We start from the raw sequence: 25,880 nt of genomic DNA, 5'->3' as shown, positions 1-25,880 counted from the left end.
ACTGTATCACAAATACTTCCTTCACACATCCCAGTTAGTACCAATAATATGGATTTCCCTACATGGCCGGTGATCAACAAAATAACACATACAGTGGTCCCTCGGTTAACGAACTCAATTCGTTCCAGAGGGTTGTTCGTTAACCAAATATTTTTTTAACCGAAACCATTGTTTCAATGGGATTTTGGGTAATTGGTTCCAGCTCACCGAAAATTACATACAAAGTAAAAAAAAATGCAGTAAAGTACACTTACTTTGAGGTGTGTATGTAGAAGGCTCCTGGTTGATGATGCTGATATGAATTTGAAGTAGGAGGTGGAGAAGGGGGAAGAGAAGGAAGTGGGAGTGGAGGAGAAGCATTTTTCTGCTTCTTGGAAGGCGAGTCACCTTCCATAAAAATGTCAGGAACCTCTGGACTGACAGATTCTCCAGCAGGAAAATCCTCTCTCCTTTTTGAAGTGGAAGGCTGAGGGGTAGCATCTTTCTCCTGCTGCCTTTTAGAGAAGAAACTGTCAATTTTTCTTTGTGGGGCATTTCTCCTCCTCATCATTAACTGATTTTTGAAGACCACTACTTTGTCCTCAACATTACACAAAATAGGTTCTGTTGTTTCCACATCAGGGTGCCTTAAAGCCAGTTTCCTGAACATCTCCCAGTGGTGAACAACATCTTTTAAGTCTGAAGAAGACATATGGTCATCACTTTCCTTTCCTCCTCACCACTGTCAGCTTCTAACATATCATCCAGTTGCTGCAAGTCATCAGGAGTAAGTTCCTGCTCATGAGACATCACAAGCTCTTCCACATCATCCTCCTCCACTTTGAGGCCCAATGACTGACCAATGGACACAATCTCCTTGTCCAACTCCACTTCTTCCTCAAATCCCTCAAAATCATGGACTGCTGATGGCCACAGTTCTTTCCATGTAGAATTGAGGGATCTAATGGAGACTTCTTGCCATGATGACACAATCAATTTTACAGCCTCCAGGATGTTGAATTGTGTCTTCCAGAACTGTGCCAGTGTTAGTTCAGGGTCAGTGGAAGTTGCCTGATAACACCTCCTGAACATTTTCTTCATGTACAGCTTCTTGAAGTTGCTGATTACATTTTGGTCCATTGGCTGTATAATTGATGTAGTGTTGGGAGGCAAAAACAACACTTTGACAAAGTCAAATCGAGCCTCCAAAGTGCTGGCAAGTTCGGGGTCATGACCAGGGGCATTATCCATAAGGAGAAGAGCCTTTAAAGGAAGTTTATTGGTGGTTAGGTAGCTCTTCAAAGAAGGGCAAAACACCTCAACAGCCCATTCATTAAAGAGCTGTCTTGTTACCCATGCCTTACGGTTGGAATTCCAATAAACTCCAAGTTGTCCTCTTACCACCTTTTGTTGCTTGAACACCCTGGGATTTTCAGAGTGGTAGACAAGCATAGGCTTCAGTCGGAAATCCCCTGAAACATTGGCACCAAGCAATAGAGTGAGACGGTCCTTCATGGGTTTATGCCCAGGTAAAGAGGCTTCATCTATGGTGATGAATGTCCTGTGGAAGATAATTTTCTTCATCCACCAGTTCCTTAAACTCCACTACAAATTTTGCTGCTCCTTCTTTATCTGCACTGGCAGCCTCACCATGCCTAATAACTAAAAATGTCACTTCTTTTCTTAAAATTTTCAAACCAGCCCTTGCTGGCCCTAAACTCTTCAAACTCTGTGCCAGAAGAACTAGGTTGCTCTTCCTGCAAATGTTCGTATATTTCCCTGGCTCTTTCACAAATAAATTCAGTTGAAATTGAATCTCCTTTCATTTATTTTTCCTTAATCCAAATGAGAAGTAACCTCTCTGTTTCTGAAATTAAGGATCTACCTTTAAACACTCTGGTAGATTTGTCTCTCACTTTCACTTCGTTAAACTTGTCTTTCTGCGCAAGAATTGTCGACACAGTTGATGCCGACATGCCATATTCTTTACTAAGCACATTTGTTCTAATGCCTTCTTCATGTTTATTTATGATTTCCTGTTTCACCTGGATTGAAATCGCATTTCCAGATTTCTTTGGACCCATGCTGGATTCAATAACAATTTCACCACTAAAATTTTAAATTTAATTGCTGTAATTAAAGATTATTTTCTTTAAATCAACACTGCGCTATATATTATCAATATGTTAAATAAATTTCAGAATGACCAATAATTGTACTGTAAAAATGTAGAAATAGTTTATGTTCAAGAGAGCCACAAGCATGATGTTACCTCTACTGACCAGAGACACAAACAGACGCCTTGGTGGGTGAGTGAAGTGGCTGATGGGCGCACCAAAAACTAGTTCTCTGTACTGCAATTATGTTAAATAAGTGTTAAAATGACTAATAATTTTAATATAAAACTTGGAAAAATATTTAATAGCACAACCTTCTTGATATTACTCAAATGGGAATGAATTTAAGTCCTAGAACCGATTACTGTATTGGCGGACTAATCTTCCAGCTGGTGAGCAAGCGAAAACATGTTGACATGTTTTCGTAAGAATTTCATTAACCGAATTGAATATTCTTGTGGAAGGTAATTCGTTAACCGAAATTTCGTTAACCAAGGGATCACTGTACTGTATAAGTGAAGCAATATTATGGATTAGTAAAGAAAATTATATTTCTGGATTTGGTGACTGACTTTTGAAATGACCAAACTTTGATGCACAATTTAAATTCCATAACCATTACAGTTTAGTAAAGTTCAAGAGCAAGCTCAGTGGTGAAGAGGATAAAAAATGAAGTACAGAATACTATACAGGGGGTAGTCCTGTATATGTGAGCAAAATCATGTAAAACAAAAAAAATTATTTCTAAACCTATCATGGCATAATCAATCAAAGAAAGATTGAGACTAGATAAGAAAACAGTATAACCCCCATAATTCAGAATAATAAGGGGTCTAGCCCTGATAAATTATGAGATTATACTAAATGGGGGACACCTGAAGGGGGGGAAACTACTACTTTTCTGTTATCTGCCTAAATCAAAATTTAAACACTGGGCAATGATGGAAAAACAAGTGGAAAAAGCTTGCACAGTACACTATAGATGTGAACTCCAAAGTGACTTGACCATGACCGACACGCATGACACGTATAGTACAGTACAGTAAACCCTCAATAACTCGTGTTACTTTTTTACATTCAATAATTACAGTACATGTAAACATACATGGGTCGATAATTTTTTATTGTATCTTTGTAGGAGGGGAAGCTGACTCGATAAGTCGGAATTTGGGATAACTCGGCAAGGTCAGAGCCCCACATGTGCCAAGTTTTCGAGGGTTTACTGTATTTGTTTATACTGAAACGGGCGGATGGATCCCATGGCTGCAAGTGCATTATATATACAGTGGTCCCTCGGTTAATGAACACATTTCGTTCCACAGAGTCGTTCGTTAACCGAAAATTTTGTTAACCGAATCCATTGTTTCAATGGGATATCGGGTAATTGGTTCCAGCTCACAGAAAAGTACGTACATACAAAGTAAAAAAAAAAAAATGCATTAAGTACACTCACTTTGAGGTGTGTATGTAGAAGGTTCCTGGTTGATGATGATGATGGGAATTAGAAGTGGGAGTGGAGGAGAAGGGAGAAGAGAAGGAAGTGGGGATGGAGGAGAAATCACCTTTCAGGGGACCTATGCTTGATGCGGTTAACTAAATTAACTAAATTTCAGAATGACCAATAATTTTAATGTAAAAATGCAAAAATGTTCAAGACACCAACATAATCGATGTTCACTCCACTGAAAACAAAGCCAAACTGACGCCTGGTGGGTGAATCAAGCGGCTGATGGGCACACAAAAAAATAGTTCCCTGTACTGCATATATTATCAATATGTTAACTAAATTTTAAAATAACTAATAATTTTAATATAAAAATGCAAAAATATTTAAGAGCACATTTTTCTTGTTATTTACTGTATTTCCACCTACAGTCTGGACTTATACCCTGAAGTTCAAGAAAATGTTATAAACAGACCATAAACTACCTAGCTACCCTTTTTCCAAAAAATCAAAAATACAAATAAAATAAATAATATATCACGTACAATGCAACACTCACTATGAGAGGAAGAGGGCCTTCGTGTGTGTGTGTGTGTGTCAATCCTGTTTGGACAGACAAAACCCTCATCGAGAATAATGCTTTATTCCTTTAGCCCACTTCACCATTATCCCTACTTTCATAAAGAAACTTCTTAACAAGTTTCTATTCTCCCAAAGTCTCCTTAAAAATTATTTTGTATCTAGTGTAGTGGAAGGATGACAAATTAGAAACTATTTCCCACTTCTATTAGCATTGTTTGTCACTTAAGAATACTGTACATTGTTCCATTACCATGACCACTGGCAAATCATACAGTTCATTTAAATAACTTAATTATAGGGTACCATTTAGAAATTATAATTAGTGTATTATATTTTTAATATAGCTGGGTCCATGTGATTATTATTAAAGTACTTACGGTAAGTACAGTATTGAATAAATTCAGACAATACACTGTACAGTATTGTCATGTGGGGTGATAATTATAAGAAATACAAGGTAAATAAATTTAACAGCAACAAAACTTTCATAGTTCACAATCGAAGTGCTCTTTTGTTCTTTCACAAAAGTCTGAAACATATATTCAGCAAACCCCACGTTTTGTGGACACTGTCCTTGTTTGGCAAAAAATGCAAAAATAAAATTAAAAGAAAAATTTATTTTATTATTAAATATATTCATTAATACATCATATTCAGTCTTATGTTTAGGGAGATGTGGAAGGCAGACCTAACCAATTAAGGCATGAATATACAGTATATGTAATAGAATCAACTATTTATTAAACATTTGAGAGTATTACAACAATTGTGAACTTACTGTGAGGGTGCTTCTCTTTGACTAGCTTCTACTTTCTTGTAATATGCGGATAATTTTTTATTCAAGCTTTCCAGTTCTGGGATAGGGTCCTCTTCCCTGTAAGATTCAAGTAACCATTAAAACACATGTTCTTTTATATAAAAAAAAATGCTTGTATAACTACCAGTGATTTGTTAGCAAAACAATTACTATACTATACACAAAAAACTGAGCACAACTTACCTTATATAACGACAGGACTATTTACCTGTAACACTTTAACTGGATATCCAATCTTGTACTGTACATATTAATTACAGTGTTTTCTTATTCCAAATTTCAATGCAACAAACAGTTTCTTGATAATTCAGAGAAATTGGGATGTTCATGAAATGGTTGGCATATGCAAAATTATACTCACTTTCACAAATGAACACCTTTAATTGTTTCACGTACATTGTTACATGAACTGTCTGTATCAAAACTTGTTTCTAAGATCTCCTCACAGACACAAGGAGGTCTATAGTCAACCTCCTTTGGGAAATATCTTTCCCATGTAAATTTACCTTTTATTAGAGTATTACAAGATTTTTGTAATGGTGGTATAGTATATTAATAAAAGAATTTTCACCTTACAATACTTTTTATGTACACTAACTTATTGAATAAAATTAATACAAATTTCATAATATTTAATGTCAACTGAGCTAGAATACCAATACAATATTTAAGAAATAACACTCAATTCTTTATATAAATTTGTATCCCATTATATGGCTCAATATCTCCATACTGTTATGCTGAAATGACAAAGATTTTAAACTTTTTTCAGAATTAAATTAACTGTACATCAATTTTTTGAGAAAGCAAAAATTTAATAAAGTTCCATGGCTAAAAAACTAAAACACACTTACACTTTGGAGAGGCTTGGTGGGTAACATGGCTGTTCTTCATGTTGATCCTTGTGCACTTTGTCCATTTTACCAACTTTTTTGTCCTTCTTGTCATTTTTCTTGTTTTTTTTTCTCTTTTTATACTTTTTCCTGTTGCTGTCATCTGAGCTGTCACTACTACTACTACTACTATTACTACTACTACTACTGGTACTTCTGCTTGTACTGCTGTAGCTGATGCTCCTACTTCTGGATTTGTTACTTCTGCTTCTTCTCTTGCGGGAATCTAAGGGATTATTTAAAAAAAATTGGATATATATTAAGAAAAGACTCAAAACATTTAAGTGAAGCCCATTTCTGAAAATGTTTAAAGCCTCTATTTTAAAATACAGTACTGTATACAGTACCACAGGTTAGTATGGCAAAATATTCATCACATAATAATCAAGTCTAAAACCAACAAACCTGAAAAAAGATTGTGAAAAAGGTGGAATAACTTATCTTCAATACCTTGGTATCAAAACTATTATTACTAGGGATATTGCAGCAATTGTTATAATAGGTTGGTTATACTGTAGATTTACAATTTGTCCCAAATATGACCATATATACAGTATATTAGATGTTTAGTTATTCTAAATATTGTGTTCAAGTTGAAGGCACGCATTTCTACCTTAATTTGTTTACTCATGATGACGTGGTGGCATCCCATTGGACAGGACCGACATCGCCATAAACAGCTGACTGTAGGTTGTTGAAGAAGAGGAATCGTAGAATATTGGAGAAGCGGTTGACATACATAGCTTTCCCAAAGATTGGAGTAGATAGCAGTGGATGAGTGGTCCAGTAATTGAGGTAGACATTCTTCTTCACCAGCCCCATCAACATTACCAGAGCAAGGAAAGTGTAAATCTCGCTCATGATCATATCATACCAGTTGAGGAGACGTAACTGAGGTGATAATATTCTTCTTGACGTAATGAAACCAAAGTATGAGTTGATTTCCCTCACAATCAGCTGAACTATTTCATATATAAAAATAACCGAAAGTAGTCCACCTCTCTGCTCTCATTGGTGAAGTCATTGTTTGTGACACCAAAACCACTATTGTCAAAATCGAAGGTAACAGCCACATAGTTGTTACCATCTGTCCAATTCCATTGCACACCAGCACCAACTCTAGTAGCAGGATGATGATATGAACCAGGAGGTGGTGAGGAGTGAGCGGCTAAGTGTGGGTGGGTGGGAGTGCCAGGGTCAGTAAATAAAGCCCTGCGCCTCCTCCTTGTATGGCCATATTGCTCCACTCTCCGTTTCCATATCACACCTTGCCTTACTGCATCACCTGACTCAGAAGAGAGTTTTGAAGGGACAGAAGTTTCTGAAACAGGATTGATGTGTAGGTCATCTTGGACTGATTCCTCCGAATCATCACGATTACGTGGTGGTCGTGAGTGGCTTCTGGCTAGGACAGAGGGCCCACATCTCTTTGCTCGCTTCCTCACACTTTGGGCTGGTTCTTTCCTTGAAATTGCCTCTCTTTTTCCTGATTGAGATCGCCTCCTACTAGCTCTAGGGGTAAACAGCCAAGAGCAACCAGCATCTTTAGAGCCAGGAGTAAAAGGTGGATCTTGAGAGCCAATAGGTGGTGTGGGTGATGGACACAATATCTGTGGCTGCACCCAATTGATATTATCACTAGTACTGCTGCTATCACTATTTGTAACATAATCTAGGTCATAATATTTGTCAATCAACATCACTATCACTGCACATGTATTAACAAAAAAAAAATTTTTTCAGGTGATGGCTGAAAAAGAATGTGGGAATCGTTTGGCAGGGTGACTGCTTCAGCATGGTGAAAATGATACCGAAGCCTCCACAAAGGGAAGGCCTCATACCCATGCCGAGTCTTGAGAAACTGCCATGTGCCATATATTTGACCTACAATAATCATTCCAGGCTATTTTAGACGTCGCAGGAAGTTTAAAAATTAATTTCGTTGATCTACATAACAGATCGCTTAGAGAAGGCCACTCGCATCTGTTGGTCTACGAATTTGACCATTAACAGTTTAAACATTAAAAAATTCGCCCACAAAAAAAGTTTTCAAGAAAATTGCGTCAAATTTTCATGCATCATAAATGATTGCATGATCTTGCCGGGGAAGCTCCCAATAGAGTACCAAAGCGTGGGTGGTGTTCCACTGTCCATCAGTTTCTTCCCATCAGATGTACTGGTAGGTCACACATGTCTCTATTTCCTCTCTCACCCTCCTTACAATTAGTCATACGAAAATTCCAAAGGGATTATTGGAAAGCTCATAAAATTCTGCTTCTATAACTTCTAATGCCTTGGTAAGTTTGTGAGAAAATATCCGAGATACCTGCAAGATGCTGGGAACACAAACAATATTTTTGTTTATTTGGAAAATATTTTTGTTTATTTGGAGTGAAAAAAAAGGTCTTATTCTCATCTTATATTTTTTCTGCTTATGTTAAAGCAAGACAATAATGAAGCTAATGGTGTATAAAGTATGCCCCCCCCCGCAAAAAAAATATAAATAAATTGTGAAATAAATTAGCCACAGATTGAAGATGACCAGACCTTACGTGAATGGTCCCCTATGACTTTTGTCATGGTCACAGAAACCATTAGGGGCCCATCGATTTGTACAACATATATGGTAAATTAAATGTGACTGGGATGAAGCCATACCAAAGGAACTCCAAATTTGAGTGGCAATACTGTATACTTTGTCAGATTTAACAAAGTATCTGGAAGTTACACCTCATGTGTTTAGTGATACCAGTATGATAGCATATGGGTCCATTGTCTATTTTCGTTATCAGAGCCAAAGTAGGATCATAATGACCATGGCTACGGTAGCCCCAATCAAACCCTTAACATTTCCTAAGCTTGAATTGACAGCGGTCTTCCTGGCAGCCAGGTTGAGGGCATCCATCAAAGAGGCCTATAGTAAAGAGATAAATATCAAAGACATATTTGTGGAGTGACAGTCAGATAAAACTTCATTTACTTATCTGTAAGAAGACTTTACCCACATACAATAGGGTAGGTGAGATACTGTCATTAGTATCCGACTCTGGCAATAACCTTAATGACCCAATCACAAGACGAATATCTGCTGAAAAATTAGAGTTTTCTTTGTTGTGGTGGGAGGGTCCTACATGGCTTCCTCACCCAGATCAGTGGCAAACACAGTGGAACACAGGTTGTCACAGAAGAATGGTGTGGGTGTCTGATGCTAGAGTTTCTCAGGTACCTCAACACCAGGTACTTTAACAAAAAGATTATATGGTGTATGTCTACCGTAGAGTTTCACTCCACTTCCCTGCATCAATGTGTTGCATATTTGATAAATGATGAATTAATGAACTCCATTAATTTCCAACATCCATCTAAGTTCTTGGTTTTAGTTTATCATAACCAATCAGTCATCACCATTAGTAATTAGTAAGATAGGGATCACAGATACGGGCAGATAATTTGCTCTTACATTTATTTGACAAGGTTCCAAACACCGATTTACAATTTGCATGGACATACGAGTCATTCACTCACATTCACGCCACAATATATGTAATTTTGTGAAGGAGTTTGCCAACCTGGAGACCCCATATTAAATTACACATCTATGGGTTGGCATATCAGGAGACTGGCCCGGATTGCTCTTGTAGCAAGCAGGCCTTCACAAGTGTTTTTTTCCACGGGGATGCACACAGTCGCGTGTCACTGCCACACCAGTCGACATTAATACGGTCACTGAAAAGTCGATTTTTGAGTGAATATATTAATGGCGAGTTGTGTGGTAATACATTTGCGTTGTCATTTAGCTTGTTTAGTATGGTGGCCAGGCATATTATTATCATAAAACTAATACTTATGAGTGCATTCTAATATTAGTTTTATTTAGCTGTAGTATGATAACAAAGAAGTCCATAGGGATGGCAGGATGGAGAAATAATTGACGGCGGAAATGCTGACTGTCTCTGTGTCGTGTGAACTTTAACTGGCAAGTGGCCTCTGTCCTATCTTGATGGAATTTGGAGTTGCACTAACTCATGTGGTGTCTGTCTTGTAATTGGTGACACCACTCATAAGTAAATAAATTACTATCAAAATGTGTGCCTTCAACTTGGACACATAATATTTTATATACCTGAACATCTAATATACTGTATATTGTCATATATTATGCTATATGACCAATTATAAAATTATAACCAACCTATCATAACGATTGTTGTAATATTTCTAGCAATAGTTAAGATATATTTTATCTCGTCTAACCTATACAGTACCACAAATGTACTTATTTGCAAAATCAACTACCTATCCCTCTAAGTTATTATAATCTTAGGAATCTACTTCGTCAAAATTCTGTATTCCCAAAGCTTCTGAATGATTAATATAAATTGTCATTTCCTTTATAACTTAAGTGGACATCATCGCTACTCAATTTATCTCGGGCCATTTCCAAGAAAAGTAACGATCACGACCAAAACGGAGAGTTCTCTCAATCGACGATTTACACCATTCCTAGCCGTTAAATTCCTCTGCGGTCATACCCCTCGGGTTAGTTTGACTTTCTATGCCCACTATGAAACAACGGCCATTGCAAAGATTTTCTATTGATTGGGTTAGGGCTTCTATGTCCTGCGCTATTTGGGTTATATCAGCATTAAGGCTAATGCCTTTCCCGATTACTAGGAAAGTTACATCCGCCTTGTAGAGGAGTAAGTCCTCCCAAATGGATTCAGAATGAATAGTGTTGACCCTGGCCCCACACTTAGCAAACTTAAGCACAAAAAAAAGTGGGATGGAATAGAGGTTGACCCACATATAACCTATTAACATAAGAGTGGCCAAATATTGCCACCCCTTTGAGAGAGCTTGAACTGGGTAGCATACTATATCTTCACCAATGGTGTTGCTATCTGAAAAAATCGTGAATATGGTGGAATTGATTATCTTTAATACCCTGGTGATCTATTTATGTCCTAGAATATAAAAGGTGCCTCTTGAGTCAAATACAACATAAACTATCAATGAATGTTATTCCACTCTCAAATATATGAACTGGGACTGGGGTATAGAGAAACTAAAGCCAGAGGATTTCATGATATTCCTAAAAATTTCTCATTCGCAGATTTCCAGTCTAATCCTAGTCTTTTATAGTTATCATTTCCACCAGTAAGTTTAATAACTGTTCAGGTGGTTAGTCAGAGTGGACAATATCTGACCTGGGCAGGGGAATGAAACAAGGACACAATTGCAAGAGGCACACACATTACTACTGTACCAACAACACCAAGCAGTCTCTAATAAGAAAGCTGACTGTTTCTTTCCCACTAACAAAGCCTTTCACTCAACTATTTAAGGTATCACTCGATTTGTCCATTAATATCTATACGGGTACTGTACTTCTCCAAAGTTCTCTCCTTTGTTACATCCACCTTCTCACTTCAATCACTCCTTCACTTCTCATGTTAAACCTTATTACAATACTGTACTTTACTTCTCATCTCAAATATATGACTGAAACCTTGTTTATACTTCCTGGTAACACATATATTGTACAATCACACCTTAGCTGCACTCTTCCTTCCAAAATCCTTCAATTGACCTCAAAATATAAGTTTTCCTTCTTTTAAGTTAACGGTCTTGACTTATATTATAAATACAGTATGCTTCACCTGTATTGCAGTTAAAGTAGATATCAAACAAGATGTAATGACATGTAGACATTACCTCTGCTGCGCTTCCTCCGTCTTCTGGACTCTCTCTCCCTGGTACTACATTTTTTACCACGGTCCTTCTTGTCACTGGGCCTAAGCAGAAGTGGATTGAAAGATTCCATATACAGCCTCTATGTTCAATTTAAGTTCCATATTTTGTCCCTATTACAAGAGGAGTTATAGATTCCATTTCATATTCATTCACCCAAAAATACATCATGGAAAACATAAAATTCCACTATACATGTACTGTACTGTAATATGAATTATTAAATACAAATGATGCAGAACAATAATATTACCTGGATCCTTCTAGCTGCTTCAAGAACTTATCAACACGAGCCTTATACTCCTCATCCTCGTGACTTGCATAATTTGAGCTCGACACCATACCTGAAATTATTACAATAACCTGGGAGGAAGTGTCAGGAATCTGTGGTGTCACATTGGTTTTGTAATGTTGTTAAACAATTGCTTAGCTTATTCTACTTCAGTCGTACAGTACATGTATTACAATTTTCTTCCACCTGAGAGCTAATTCAACTTTAGTCCACAGCAGTAGAATTATTTTTAGTCCCCACTGTCTTATTAAGTCTAGTAAGACTATCATCTCTGATTGTTGAAATATATGCCAATCTACCCCCTGATGCTCTGGTGACTGCCACTACAACTTTCATTGTAAACAACCCAGCTGTTCTGGTCCCATAGTGCTCTTTCTGCACCAGAGTCTGTAATACAGTATATTTATAATTTCTCATAAAAGACATTATTTATAGGATTTCATGTAAATATTGTACCAAAATTCCTCATTGCAAAAAGGAATTTTTTGTTTTTATATATTTTCAACTCAATTATTTTTCTCAGAAATGTGCACATTGATCTGTATAGTATTGTCACATACAGTTAGGGAAAAATATTCTGCCCCACATTACTGTGGCCAGTGGAGACATCCGGCAACTCTCTTGTACTGTAGTATTAAGCATATACAGGTACTGTAATTTATGAATGAGAAGCAAAAATAAGGAATTTATTATAATTTTTTTTAATATAAATGTGCTTAAGATTGTACCATGCTTTGTGTTGAAAAGGGTGAGTGATTCACTGAAACATGAAACATGTACGCAGAATAAACATGGTTTCTAGAGACAAAGGAAGAGAATTTTGAACATTTACTTAAATAATGCAAACTATCACATTGTATAGTTATGTTCATAAAATTACACACAACTCTACGATTGTTTCACTCCATACATCACAAATTCAAACAACACCAGAAAAAACCTACTTTATTCCAAAATCCAGGATTTTTCTAAAACAAATACTGTATAAATATAAAAGGAAATAAATACAAGACATTTTCTGAAAATGGCAAAGATTTTATCTATCAACAAACGAGTATGAAGGCAGAATGGGACTTTAGGAGAATAACATCGCATTACTAAAAAGTAAAATAAAAATCATAGAAAACTGAAGTGGAGAACAATAATACGTAAATAAAGGAAATATAAGTCTAACCTGGGGCAGGAATTGCTGAGTACCCTGGTGGAGGGTGTGAGTACAAAGCTGGAGGCAGAAGTTGAGCATTAGGAACCATGTGAGCCACTGTACTAGGAGGCCATCCAGGCACAGGGTAACCATAACCTGGTACTACAGGGGCAACACCCATGTTGGGATGAGGCACAACACTCTCCATATAGGATGAAGTGGTATCAATATTGGAAGGTGGGTGCCATCTTCCTTCCTGTAAAGACATCTTCTTCGCCAATGGAGACATGGATCTACTTCGTGACCGAGACTGAGTATGGCTGCTGCTTTTTGTCCGACCTCTTGATCGAGATCTTGAAGACCGTTCTTCCAACTTAGAATTTGGACTACTTTTTGAATCAGAAGTAGTTGGCTGACTCTTTCTGAAAGTCAATTGATTTTATATTAATGTCAGAAACAAATGATATTAAAATCCTCACCCAAAACAGCCAAGGTTGGCCGATTTAAACCAACGGTGATATCTTCCGATACAGCTTATCATTTTATTCTCAGGTCATATTACAGCTTATATATTGTATTTTTTCTATTATTGAAGATCTTATATAATTTATGATAACACTTCCAAGCCTGGCACACATGACAATGCCCCAATCCTCCCCCAACTTCCCACTTGGTAACATACGCAGTGTCTTCCCTCCAATTGTTCATGGACCTTATTAAGCATACAAAAAATCTGATTACACTACTGTATTCAGTGAGCAATGTTGCCCTTTTCACAAAATTTTATTTCCCCTTTTTTAAAAGCTTCATATTTCATGTTAAAGAAAATAGTTTATGTAATAATCTCGGCCGTCATTTAAGGGTTAATTAATTTTAAAGTAAATATGGAAGAAATACAAAAAATCTGTATAAAACTGGGGATCCTCATCCAATACAGGAGAAACGAGAACAAAGGTACTGTACCGTAATGAAAAAAATTTCTAAACGACTTGGTCAGAAAACTGCCATTTATTTTCACTTGTTTTTCCCACCTTTCACTTGGAGAAACAATAAAGTAGGGTCGGGATATATCGGGACTTTATATAACGATTTTTTTATATCGCGGCTTCTAAAATAATCGAAATTTTTCTTTATACTGTATAGCAATATATATATTTTTTTCGCGAGGGAAATCGGGCAAATAAATGCGTTATTTGCTCACCAGAGGTGCCACCGTGGCTGCTTACTCACGCATTCAAGCTCGCCCGCTCAGTCTTTCTGAGTGAGTGACGAGAAAGCAGCCGACTCTGCTGCATATTACGACTGCTGCATATTACGACTTCTAAGATGTGTAAATGGGTTGCTAATGATGTGAAAAGTGAAGTGAGGATAAAGGAAAGCTTAATGGAAATGATTTAATACTGTAACTAATATTTTTGGTTTGTTAGTTTATGATTGTTTAGTGAGGGTGGCAATGTGTCGTCTGTTGTTCTCGGGATGGCGCATCAGCTGCCGAGTTTGGTGCAGATTCCAATTTCTAAAGCAAGTGTAAATGGATTGCTAGTGACATGGAAAGTGAAGTGGAGATAATGGAAAGCTTTATGGAAAAGATTTAATACTGTAACTAATAATTTTGGTGTTAGTTTATGTAGGTGTGGGATTGTCAAGTGAGGGTGGCAGTATGGCCTCAGCTGCCGAGTCTAGTGTTCCTTGATATTGATATTTAAATAGCCTGTTGTTCCCGAGTCTAGTGTTCATTGGTGCTTTAGTTGGTAAGAAAATGAACTCGTTAAGTCAAGATTAGTCACTTTTTTTGGCCTCCAGAACCTAACCCTATTTTCCCCATTGACATGTAATTATATATCACGATTTAGTATATAGCGAACATCTTGGACCCTATCTCGCGATATATCCTTACCCTACTGTATAATGTACCGTAAACTTTAAAACAAGTCTTACCTAATGAGAAAGAGATCATGTCAACTTGAAATGTAAATGGCAATTTAGCCATTGGCCACTTAAAGATGGGAAAACAGTTAATTGCATGTATAAATAGGAATAAATAATTACCCTACCTTTTAAACTCTTCTTCCATTTCTATGAGATCCCGAAGAACTCTCTGAACATAATCTGTTTCTCCCGGATACTGATCGTTCACACGGCCAAGCTTTCTGTTTGGGTTAACACGACAAGGAGGAACAATTGCCAGCATTACTTAAAAAATGACTTGCTTGACATTTACCAGTCTTCTTAAAGAAAGCAAATTCCAAGAGAAATGAGGTTAGTTTAGTCCAAGGCCTCAACGTAACAATTAGATTTACACAACATAATCAATATCAGCCTCGAATCCTACCTGGCTGCAGTACCAACTTCAAGTCTATGGAGTTGTGAATCTCAAGGTCACTGCTTAATCATAGCACCTCTTATATAACAGAACTCGATAAAAAATCATTTAAAAGACATCAAGTTAAATATTACTTAGTAATTAAAGGAGGGTGAAGGAGCTTACTGGTAAGGTTAGCCTACCGCAAGGTTGTACAGCTATTGTTCACCGTCAATGATCCATGGAAATGAATGGATTTTAAACTCTAAAAAATACTATGCGTATATAGTTTAACCCCATACTTTTTGCATAAAAATTTTATCATAAAAACTCAAACTATGCTCGAGTATATATGGTATGCAGTAATGTATATATCCACAACATTCACTTTATCTCACACTGCACAAGTTCCTGAAACTCGGCAACTTTCAAAAGTCTTTGTGGCTCTGAAAGCTTCGGAAATTTAGAACTTTACATATACAGTATCTATTAACACTTTAAATAAATAAAAAACAACTGAATTTCCTAAAAATACATGAAAATTATGATAATTTTACTTGAACTAATTTATTATGAGCTTACATAAGCCAATCTGTGTTAGCATAATATGCTGGTTGTTGTTTTGAACAATTGTGCCTCCATGCAGATATGGGCTTCCGAATAATGTATGTAATGACATCATTGTGGCTTAATCAGCCTGGTATATGAGGGGCCTTTATTTTACTGCATGACATAAACAGCATCTTCCCTGGCTGGTCAGCTGTTCTATGTAAACAGAACACCAGGAATTTAATACTTTAATACAATATCATACCTCATCTAAGGTAGAGTGTGGGATTTTTATTTTATTTATTTATTTAATTTTTTTTTTGGGGGGGGGGGAGATTATTTTAAAATAATGTTTTATGAACCTACCACAAAATGAACCTAAATATTATGAGAATTATGAGGAAACTGCCTACTGTCTTTTAAGGGGGTGGCAGGACAAGGAGGGGAGATTTTCTGCTGAGTCCAGCCAACAACCTACCTCCCACACACCATTAACTTCCTACTTCTTATTTTTCTTACTTCACAGTTTTATAATATATTTTTCTTTATTTCTAAGTTACATTAGAGCATTGTATTACAGTTTTATATTTGAGATAGAGTATTTGACAAGGGGTTTGGTAGAGGGTTCGGTATAGTGTACAGTGAATTCATGTGGCATACAGAGGTACTGTACTACTGGAATCAGAGGAGCAGTTCTATATATAGAGGTAATACTGTATCTCTAAACAATAAAAATTAAGAGAATGGTACAACATAATTGAATAATATACCTGTTAAGTGAGTTCATGGCTTCTAGACCTGCTGGATGTTCGGGATTAATTTCCAAGCATTTTTTATACTTCTTTTCTGCTTCCTCCATTTTTTCATCTTCTTCCAGTCTATGGAATAATCATAATATTTGTTATAGATATTATTTTATGCAATATAACGGCTCAGAAAGAAAGTCACACAAGGAGATAGCAATAGAAGAACAAACAAATGATACAATTCCTGGAAGAAAACAATGTACCAGCACTAAAATATACACCAAAACCTCATGAAAAAAAATTACATTTATGAGCTACAGCCATACATGCTGGGTTGGAAACCTAGGTTTAACCCTCAGACATCACAGACTTTGACTAGCTTATGAATTAATCATGTTTGGCTATGATAGGTCTTTCAGGGGTCAAGTTTTCTAGTCCGAGTCTTGGTGGTTCTGTGGTGAGCTAAAATTATGTTATTAAAAAAAAAAAAAAAATACTGCATAATTATCCTAAGTATAGTTATGACATAAAGGAATCAAAACACAGTAAAAATGTAGTGGAACTCACTGTCTGCCAAGCTCAACAAGTGTCTCGCAAATATACTTGCGAGCATTGCTGTGTGTTGGATTGTGCTCCAGGGCCTGTTCAAAGTCTTCAACAGCTTTCTCAAACCTCCCTAAGTTAGCCAACCTGAGGCAAGAATTATATGAAAGTTAATTTTAAAATACGTTTTCAAGAGGAAAATTAAATTAGTATCTAAGGGTGTGTACAAATTATGAGGTGGAAGTACAGTGCACAAAATTTAAAAGAAATACCTTGTACTTATAAAATTTATAAGGTAGTCGCCACTAAACACAAGTTTGGAAAACACAAAATTATCATTAGCATGAGGAACCAATAAGGGAAACTGTTTACGTAACCAGAAAACATTCCCAGTTTAACCCGAGCCACATGTCAAGGCTTCATGATGCCAGCCCACCACCTCGACTGGTTAGCTGCCTCAGTCTGCCGCTGACTTGTTATCTGGGCCACACATATATCATAGTGACTGGCTAATCTTTGTTGTTTCTTGATTTGTCCTTATTAACCTTCACCAAAATGAATGCAAAGTTACTGAAAAGTAACAAGGAGTGCTGATAACAAGAGACAAAGAAAATATATCCTGGCAGAGGTGAAAATTAAAGTGATTGAACACTTTGAAAAAGGAGGGTGCACTGCTGATGTTACAGGTGCAATGGGCCTTCAAGCGGCAACCATATGTTCCATTTGTACTAATGCAGGTTATTACAAGTTCACATCTCTTACTGTCACAACTTTTATTGGTAGGTTATTACTTCAAAATTTCATAACTTTTACTGTAACAACATTCTTAGAAAGGTTATTACTGTACAACAGTTCACAACTCTGACAATTTTTGGCTTCTTTAACTTGAGGTTGTGACCTCTAGCATAAGAAAACCATTAAATATGCCTTAATATTTTATTTCTTGGAAGAGCAATAAATTCTTTTAGTACTGCATGTTTCATAAAATATGTTTTTAAAGGTCAAATCAAGAAATATTAAGGAAAGACAGTCACGCCCTCAAACAGCAGTTTTATGTCGTCTACTTGCACAGGCCAGTACTCCACCATTCCCCCACGCTATGACTCACCTTGAGTGTGAGCAACTCCAGTCTAGGAAGCAGGTGTTCAGACTCAGGGATTTATAATTTAAGGTGTTTTGAAATAATGAAATAGTGTCAGCAAAGAAAAGTAATGTCTAAGATTTTTTAGTTAAAACAATTGTTTGTTTGTTTTTTATCAACAACAAACAAACTATTCACAAATTGCATGGGAAAATAAGGTTGAAGTGTGAAATTTCTTTCTTGTGTAAACATTCAATGTCATCCATTGCCTTGATATGAAGTAAATTGTAACTTTAATAGAAGCAATACTATTACCCTATCCTGTAATTTCTAGGCCATTCAACACTGCTCTATATCATTACTGTATATACTGTACTAGGTAATATCTTTTGGACACATTACAGTATTCCCATTAAAAAGTATATTAATACATAGTGAATCACTTGGTAAACTGCATATTTATACACAACCGATTTCTTTGTTTATTTCTATCATATTACTGACATTCTACTGATAAACATGACTAATCCAATAACTGCATACCGGTCTAGGTGTTCTGTCCATTAAGCAATGCACTGCACAAAAAAAAGGCCACGGTATAATCTGGTGTAAAATTCCTTATAGTGTTGTCGTCTATACTTATTTAATGGATATGACATTTGTAAAACAACATAAATATACAATATCCTTTTAGATCAAGGATTAACGAAGGATAATTTACAAATAACAAAGTAACAAAACTCACAGAGCGCCCTTTGCAACGAAGGCTTCAACATTCTCATTATCAATCTGCAAGGCTTTGTTTAAACACTGGAACGCCTCCTCATGCTGTCCTCGTTTGAAGAAAACTACTCCGTCGGCCACAGACTTATGGGCCCATCGCGACATCTGGGCCTTTCGCAGGCTTTTGTACATTTCCCGGTCAGCAAATTTGTATCTAAATATAAAGTAAAAAAAAAATTCTTAATTATCAATTCAAAAATGCACTCCCAATAAAGGAAAAAATTAAGAGAAATCTGTGGGTGTAAATCTGCATCCATGTGTGTAGGAAAACCCCAGTAGCTTGTTAACACTTACTGGTTAGGATATCAAATGCAATTCCATGTGACTTTAGTGTGAACATGGTAAAAGATGCAAATGATAAACACAGTAAATCATAATAATTTTTTTATTTTGCTCCTACATATTAAATATCTTTTTAAACAACAAAACGTTTCCCTTTCTTTTTGTAAAAATATACAAATTAAAGACAAAATGCTACTTACTTAAGGGTGTCCATTAATGATGAATGTGCAAATATATCAAGGCCAAACTTGCCAGCAAGATGCCTTATGCTGCGTGGATTGTTGAATATAGACAATTTTTCCAAGGCCTGACTATATGATTTGATACTGTGCTCCTTCATTTTACTGCTTGGAAAAAAAAATAAAAAACATTATGCCAGACAACAATTTCATAGCCTTTGATGAGTAATCTAAGACCAATGTAACTAAACATTTCAAAAATTCTACTGTAGTGTGTATCATCCAATATATGAGTTATTTTACAACAGATGGCAATTAATACTTAAAAAATTCATTATAACATTACTGTACTTAACATACAATGAGAAAATCTTAATGGTTCTCAGTGGGTTATTTACCTCCTATTAGTACATGAACCAACATACAACATGAATACCTTTTTGTACATACTCAATATAAAGGAAGACTTGTATTTTCTTTCATGACTATGAAAGACCATTACTATACCTGATTATAGGTGGCTGATCATTCACAGTAATCTTGCCTAATTTAATTTTATCTTTAAGATGTGGTTGGATAGTGACTCCATTTGTGCCCACAAGTAAGTAGTGATCACTAGCATCTACCTCCAACACTTCAACACACAACCGTGTCCGTAGCATCCATCGCCCTAATGGATCTTGATCTGGTGGATCTGGATTAGAATCTTCAACACGTAGATGAGCCTGCAACAGGTGCAATACTTACTGTACTGAGTTAAAATTCTATAACTATAAAGTCAACATTTATGACCTCTTACTGTTCATTCTATAAAGTCAACATTTATGACCTCTTACTGTTCATTCTACATCTTACTTGTCATTCTTTCTATGAACAGGAATATGAGAAAAAGTATCAAGAGTTTAGACTGTGAAAGGGCGGGAGCAAATCTGAAAAAGGGGGTGTGGGACACTGCCCCCTCACACTGCTAATCTGACTGTTCACTCACCCATGCATTTGTTAGAGCTGGTATATAGTTAAGAAACCATAAGATGAAGTTTTATTTAACGAGTCATTCACTTTTATATACTGTAGTACTGAACTATCTACAATATGGTCCATGCCGCATCGCTCCATAACTATACATATATAAAAGATATGTTCTGATAATGTATGTGATGTTTCTGACATTTGTTTACAAGTTGGCAGTGAATGGCTGCAAGGTGTACGTTCGAATCTGGAGTTGTTTTTTTTCTCCTTATATTATCATAGTACAGGTATAATTATAACTTCAATAATTACACTGTACTGTTTTGTTTGCTTTACCTGAAATCAAATGCCATGACAAAAATAAAAATTATGAAATTTTTTACCAGAGTATTAGTTCTGTAGAATTTCTGACAGCATGTGATATAATGTTGCTTAAAATTATACAGTACAGTGATCCCTCGGTTAACGAATTACCTCCCATAAGAATCTTCAATTCGGTTAACGAAAAAAAATATGGTTAACAAAATTTTCACGAAATCATGTCAACACGTTTTCGCTTGCTCACCAGCTGGAATATTAGTCCGCCAATACAGTAATCGGTTCTAGGGCTTAAATTCGTTCTCATTTGAGTAAATATCAAGAAGGTTGTATTATTCAATAATTTTCCAAGTTTTATATTAAATTTTTAGTCATTTTAACACTTATTTAACATAATTGCAGGACAGGAAACTAGTTTTTGGTGCGTCAATCAGCCACTTGACTCACCCAGCAAGGCGTCAGTTTGTATCTCTGGTCAGTGGAGGTAACATCTTGCTTGTGGCTCTCTTGAACATAAACTATTTTTATGTTTTTACAGTATAATTATTGGTCATTCTGAAATTTATTTTACATATTGACAATATATAGTGCAGTGCAGTGTTGATTTAAAGAAAATAATCTTGAATTACACCTAGTGAACTTAAAATTTTATGGGTGAAATGACGGCATGAAGCATAGGGTGACTTCTCTTCCACCCCCACTTCTAATTCCCATCATCATCATCATCATCATCAACCAGGAGCCTTCTACATACAAACCTCAAAGTAAGTGTACTTTACTGCATTTATTTTTACTTTGTATGTAATTTTTGGTGAGCTGGAATCAATTACTCAAAATCCCATTGAAACAATGGTTTCGGTTAACGAACGACCTTCTGGAACGAATTGTGTTATGTTAACCGAGGGACCACTGTATAGTATAAAATGAGAAATCCATAAATATGTACGGTAATTAATTTTTTCCCCCTCCTGTCTGATGTTGTTGTTAGAAATATTAATGCCAGATATGGAGACGATATGGTTTTGCTAACAAAAAAAGTAGTAAAAAATGGAACAGTTACCATTTTCATATTTTAATATAAAACTGACATACCTTGGGAATGAGGCTTGGAAATGAAATACACATTCCAGGGTTAAGACAATAAACACATACAGTAAAACCTTGATTAACCGACTTTCAGATTAACCGCCGATCCCGGACCCCTAAAATAAATAAATAAATTTGATTTTTCCGTATCCCAGTGCATATTGTGCTTAGATTAAAAAAATAATTGTTTACTCAGTGCATATAGTGCTTGAAATAAACAAATCTTATATATTGTTTATACAATAATATACATTTTATGGAAAAAATATATTGCACGTAGATGCTAAATACATAATTATGTTTTAGTGTGTACTTACACAGATTTCAAATTGGGCGCGTTTTGGGTGCGTTTTTGTTTTAATTGGGCGCCATGAGTATCTATCGACCTGGCAACACTGATCAGGCCTTAGTCTTCGTCGAGATACAGCAGAGTAAGCATCTCCTTCTGACTGCATATTTGTGCTTCCACGCGTTTGCTAAAGTGACAAAGCCGCCAACTAAAGGCAAAAGGAAGCGTGTTGTGCTTAGTATTAATGATAAGTTGAAAATACTAAACCAACTGAAGGAAGGAAGATCGGTAGCAAGCCTCGCGGCTAAGTATAATGTAGAAGTTCCAACAGTGAAAGATTTGAGGCATAATCAGGATAGGATAAAGGTTTTTCTCTTAAGTTTGATATTAGTGAAAAGGGAAAGGAAGCCACCTCAATCAGAAAAACATTGAAATTGCCAAAAGATAGTGGATTAGAAGAATCAGTTTACAGATGGTTTTCACAACAAAGATCAAGTGGTGTTCCCGTTCGTGGTTGTGACATCCAGCATGCTGCTGAACGTCTTGCCCAGCATCTCGGTGTGGCAGATTTCAAGGCTAATTCTGGTTGGCTTTGGCGGTTTCATAAACGCCACGGCATCAGTAATAAGCCCGTGCGTGGTGAGAGTCTCAGTGCAGATCTTGAGGCTATAGAGCCTTTTCGTGAGAATTTGAACGAAATCATTCAGTCTGACAAACTTGAAAAATTTGAGCTTTACAATGCAGATGAAACCGGGTTATTTTGGAAGGCAGACCCAATGAACACACAAGCGGAAAAGAAATCTTCTAACCAACCTGGTTGGAAGCTGAATAAACAGAGTGTCTGCGTTATTTTGCGCCAACGCTGATGGCTCACATAGGTTGAAACCTGCGATGGTGGGGAAGTCGAGGCAGCCTAGAGTGTTAAAGGATGTATTCTATAAATTACCAGTGTACTATTATAATAACCCTTCTGCTTGGTTCACCCGCGATATTTGCTTGGACTGGTTTCTGAAAACTGAAGTTGAAATAAGAAAATTTCAAATAGAAGAAAAGGAAGTGAAGCCAGAGGATGTGTAAGCCGTTATTTTGTTGGATAACGCTCCTGTTTATGCCTCCCAATACAACATCTCATATCCAGCTGATGGATCAAGGCATAATAGCTGCTGTTAAGAGGATTTACAAAAGCTACTTCATGGATGAAGTTCTCGTGGTGCTAGAAGATAATGACGGGGAGGAGGATAGGCGAGGGGAGCGTACACTTGAAAACATGCGCTCATATAACATGAAGTCGTGTGTGTTTTATCTAGCCAGAGCATGGAAAAATATGAAACAATCAACCTTGCAAAATTGCTGGTTTGAAAATGATGATTTTCATGCACGCTTACATCTTGCAGGGGAGCATCAAGTTTGTTCTAATGACATCAGAGAATGGTTGGAGGCTGATGATGGCGACCCTGGTTACCAGATACTGTCAGAAGCAGAAATTGCTGCCAGTGTTCAGAATCAAGGCGATGATGAAGAATTAGAAGATGAAGATAATGATGATGATGAGGCGAGTTACTTTAAAGGTGAAAAGCCGTCTGATATGCGTGACTAGATCAACCGTATAATCGGACACATTGATTACAGCAATGATCCTGCCTTCCATCTACACAACGAACATTTACGTGCATTGAGAGAGTTAATTATAAAAAGGCAATATCAGAAATTCAAACGGGTGAAGATTGATAGTTTCTTTAAACCTTAACCCTCTAAAACACCATCATCAAGCGAGCCTGGGCCTCCTACCTCAACTAACCCTCAACCCTCCTCCTCCTCCTCCTCAGCTGATGCTTCGGATAATCATGCCGATGATCCACTTATGTCAGTAGGCTTGAGCGATTCAGAAAACTATTTCCCTACATAAAACTACAAAACAGTGGCTCCAATGTACATGCATTCATGAAAGGATTATGGTACTGTAAACATTATTCTATTCTTTTCTCAGGTTTTTGGATATTGCTTATGTGCCGTACAGTACTTCATTAATAAAAGTTTTGCTTTTAAAGTATTATGTTCTTTGACTTTTCCTATGATTATTCACGGTTTCTGTGCTGGTTCATATTTATTTACTAAAGTGGTTAATGTTTCAAAGCAAATGCTATTGAAATATGAAAGGCAAATGAACAAAAATGAATAGAGGGACTTAAATGAGGTAGGTTAGGGATAGGTACTTTAAAAAGGTATGCTTTATTTCCGTAGACTTTATTTTCTATTAACCAACCTTTTGTATTATCCGTCGGCCCCTTCCCCCCATATGTGGGCGGTTAATCGAGGTTTCACTGTAATGTAATCCCTCGCTAATCACGGTGGGGTCACATTCTAGAATTTTCCCAGGGTTAGCAAAAGCATGTTTGACAAGGGTTGGGTCTAATAGGAAATGACCAATGAACGACATCCCAAAAGACCTATTATGTACCGATCAAAGTTAAAAATAAGTGCAACACTTAAGACTTTTATTATACTAAAGTATATAAAACACATAAAATATTATACCAATATAGTACTGTAATTACATTACACATACCATAACATCAAAAGTTTTCTAAGGTTATGAGTTACCTTAATATCAGTATCGATGAGGTCTCGAACCACATCTCCCATTGTTGAATGAATCTTCACACACTGAAGTAATTCATGGAGGTAATTCGAAACTTTTGCGAACAGAATATCTCCACGTTTCACTGTCTGTAATATAAATATAAATTCTAAGTGTACTAATAATGCAGACAAAACAAGAATATCTCATCTATATCATCCACTTAAATTAATACTGTACTAAATTAAAATACAGGCAGTCAACAATTGATGAAGATCCAGTTTACAAAAATCCAAGTGTGTGTGTGTGTGTGTGTGTGTGTGTGTGTGTGTGTGTGTGTGTGTAATAATAATAATAATAATAATAATAATAATAATAATAATAATAATAAACGGTATATTAATAGAGTTGCAGCTAGTGGCTGAAAATATACAGTGTATGTGTGTGTGTGTGTGTGTGTGTTGTGTGTGTTGTGTGTGTGTGTGTGTGTGTGTGCATGTGTGTGTGTGTGTGTGTGTTGTGTGTGTGTGTGTGTGTGTTGTGTGTGTGTTGTGTGTGTGTGTGTGTGTGTGTGTGTGTGTGTGTATGTTGTGTGTGTGTATGTTGTGTGTGTGTGTGTGTGTGTGTGTGTGTGTGTGTGTTGTGTGTGTGTGTGTGTGTGTGTGTGTGTGTGTGTGTGTGTGTGTGTGTGTGTGTGTGTGTGTGTGTGTGTGTGTGTGTGTGTATGTGTTGTGTGTGTGTGTGTGTTGTGTGTGTGTGTGTGTGTGTGTGTGTGTGTGCGTGTGTGTGTGCGTGTGTGTGCGTGCGTGCGTGAGAGAGAGGTTTCGATTTATCTAAGAAAATTTTTAAAGTTATGACAAAATTTGATGTGAGAATCTTGTGGCAGCTGTGGTTGTAAAGTTGCCAATTCATTAATACAATTTCTTCATTATTTAAGCAAATATACGAACATTTGTCACTTCATAAAGTGACAACCACAATTTAATCATGTTATTCAAGTACCTTAAAGAACATATCCTCTCTGATATGGCTTTCCACTTTCATGAAGTATTCAAGAGGTGGAAGTTGATTTCGTCTGTCTGAAATAAAAATAAATACTTAAATTTTATGTATCTCCCTACAATAAGTCCTCATGCACTGTACTATATACATTATG

At 36.4% G+C, this 25,880-nt stretch overlaps 1 protein-coding gene across 3 annotated transcripts in view; it reads right to left on the bottom strand.

The window, feature by feature from the left end:
- Positions 1-25,880, bottom strand: part of LOC121878325 (tetratricopeptide repeat protein 14-like) — a 40,471-nt gene that overhangs the window by 4,734 nt on the left and 9,857 nt on the right. The window contains exons 5-17 of one of the 3 annotated variants that reach the window (XM_042384453.1): positions 25,727-25,803; positions 24,748-24,873; positions 19,992-20,209; positions 19,506-19,652; positions 18,986-19,177; positions 17,184-17,306; positions 16,641-16,748; positions 15,074-15,169; positions 13,050-13,441; positions 11,837-11,927; positions 11,548-11,627; positions 5,794-6,058; positions 4,901-4,996 (exon numbers count right to left, since the gene is read on the bottom strand). In XM_042384453.1, the coding sequence (XP_042240387.1) occupies positions 4,901-4,996; positions 5,794-6,058; positions 11,548-11,627; positions 11,837-11,927; positions 13,050-13,441; positions 15,074-15,169; positions 16,641-16,748; positions 17,184-17,306; positions 18,986-19,177; positions 19,506-19,652; positions 19,992-20,209; positions 24,748-24,873; positions 25,727-25,803 (2,011 nt within the window). The remainder of the gene's footprint in view (positions 1-4,900; positions 4,997-5,793; positions 6,059-11,547; positions 11,628-11,836; positions 11,928-13,049; positions 13,442-15,073; positions 15,170-16,640; positions 16,749-17,183; positions 17,307-18,985; positions 19,178-19,505; positions 19,653-19,991; positions 20,210-24,747; positions 24,874-25,726; positions 25,804-25,880) is intronic. The other 2 variants (XM_042384454.1, XM_042384456.1) reach the window with 2 other exon arrangements.

Source organism: Homarus americanus, unplaced genomic scaffold (genome assembly GCF_018991925.1).
Source record: "Homarus americanus isolate GMGI-L3 unplaced genomic scaffold, GMGI_Hamer_2.0 scaffold41027, whole genome shotgun sequence".
Lineage (NCBI taxonomy): Eukaryota > Metazoa > Arthropoda > Malacostraca > Decapoda > Nephropidae > Homarus > Homarus americanus.
This window is presented reverse-complemented; position numbering and strand designations above follow the sequence as displayed.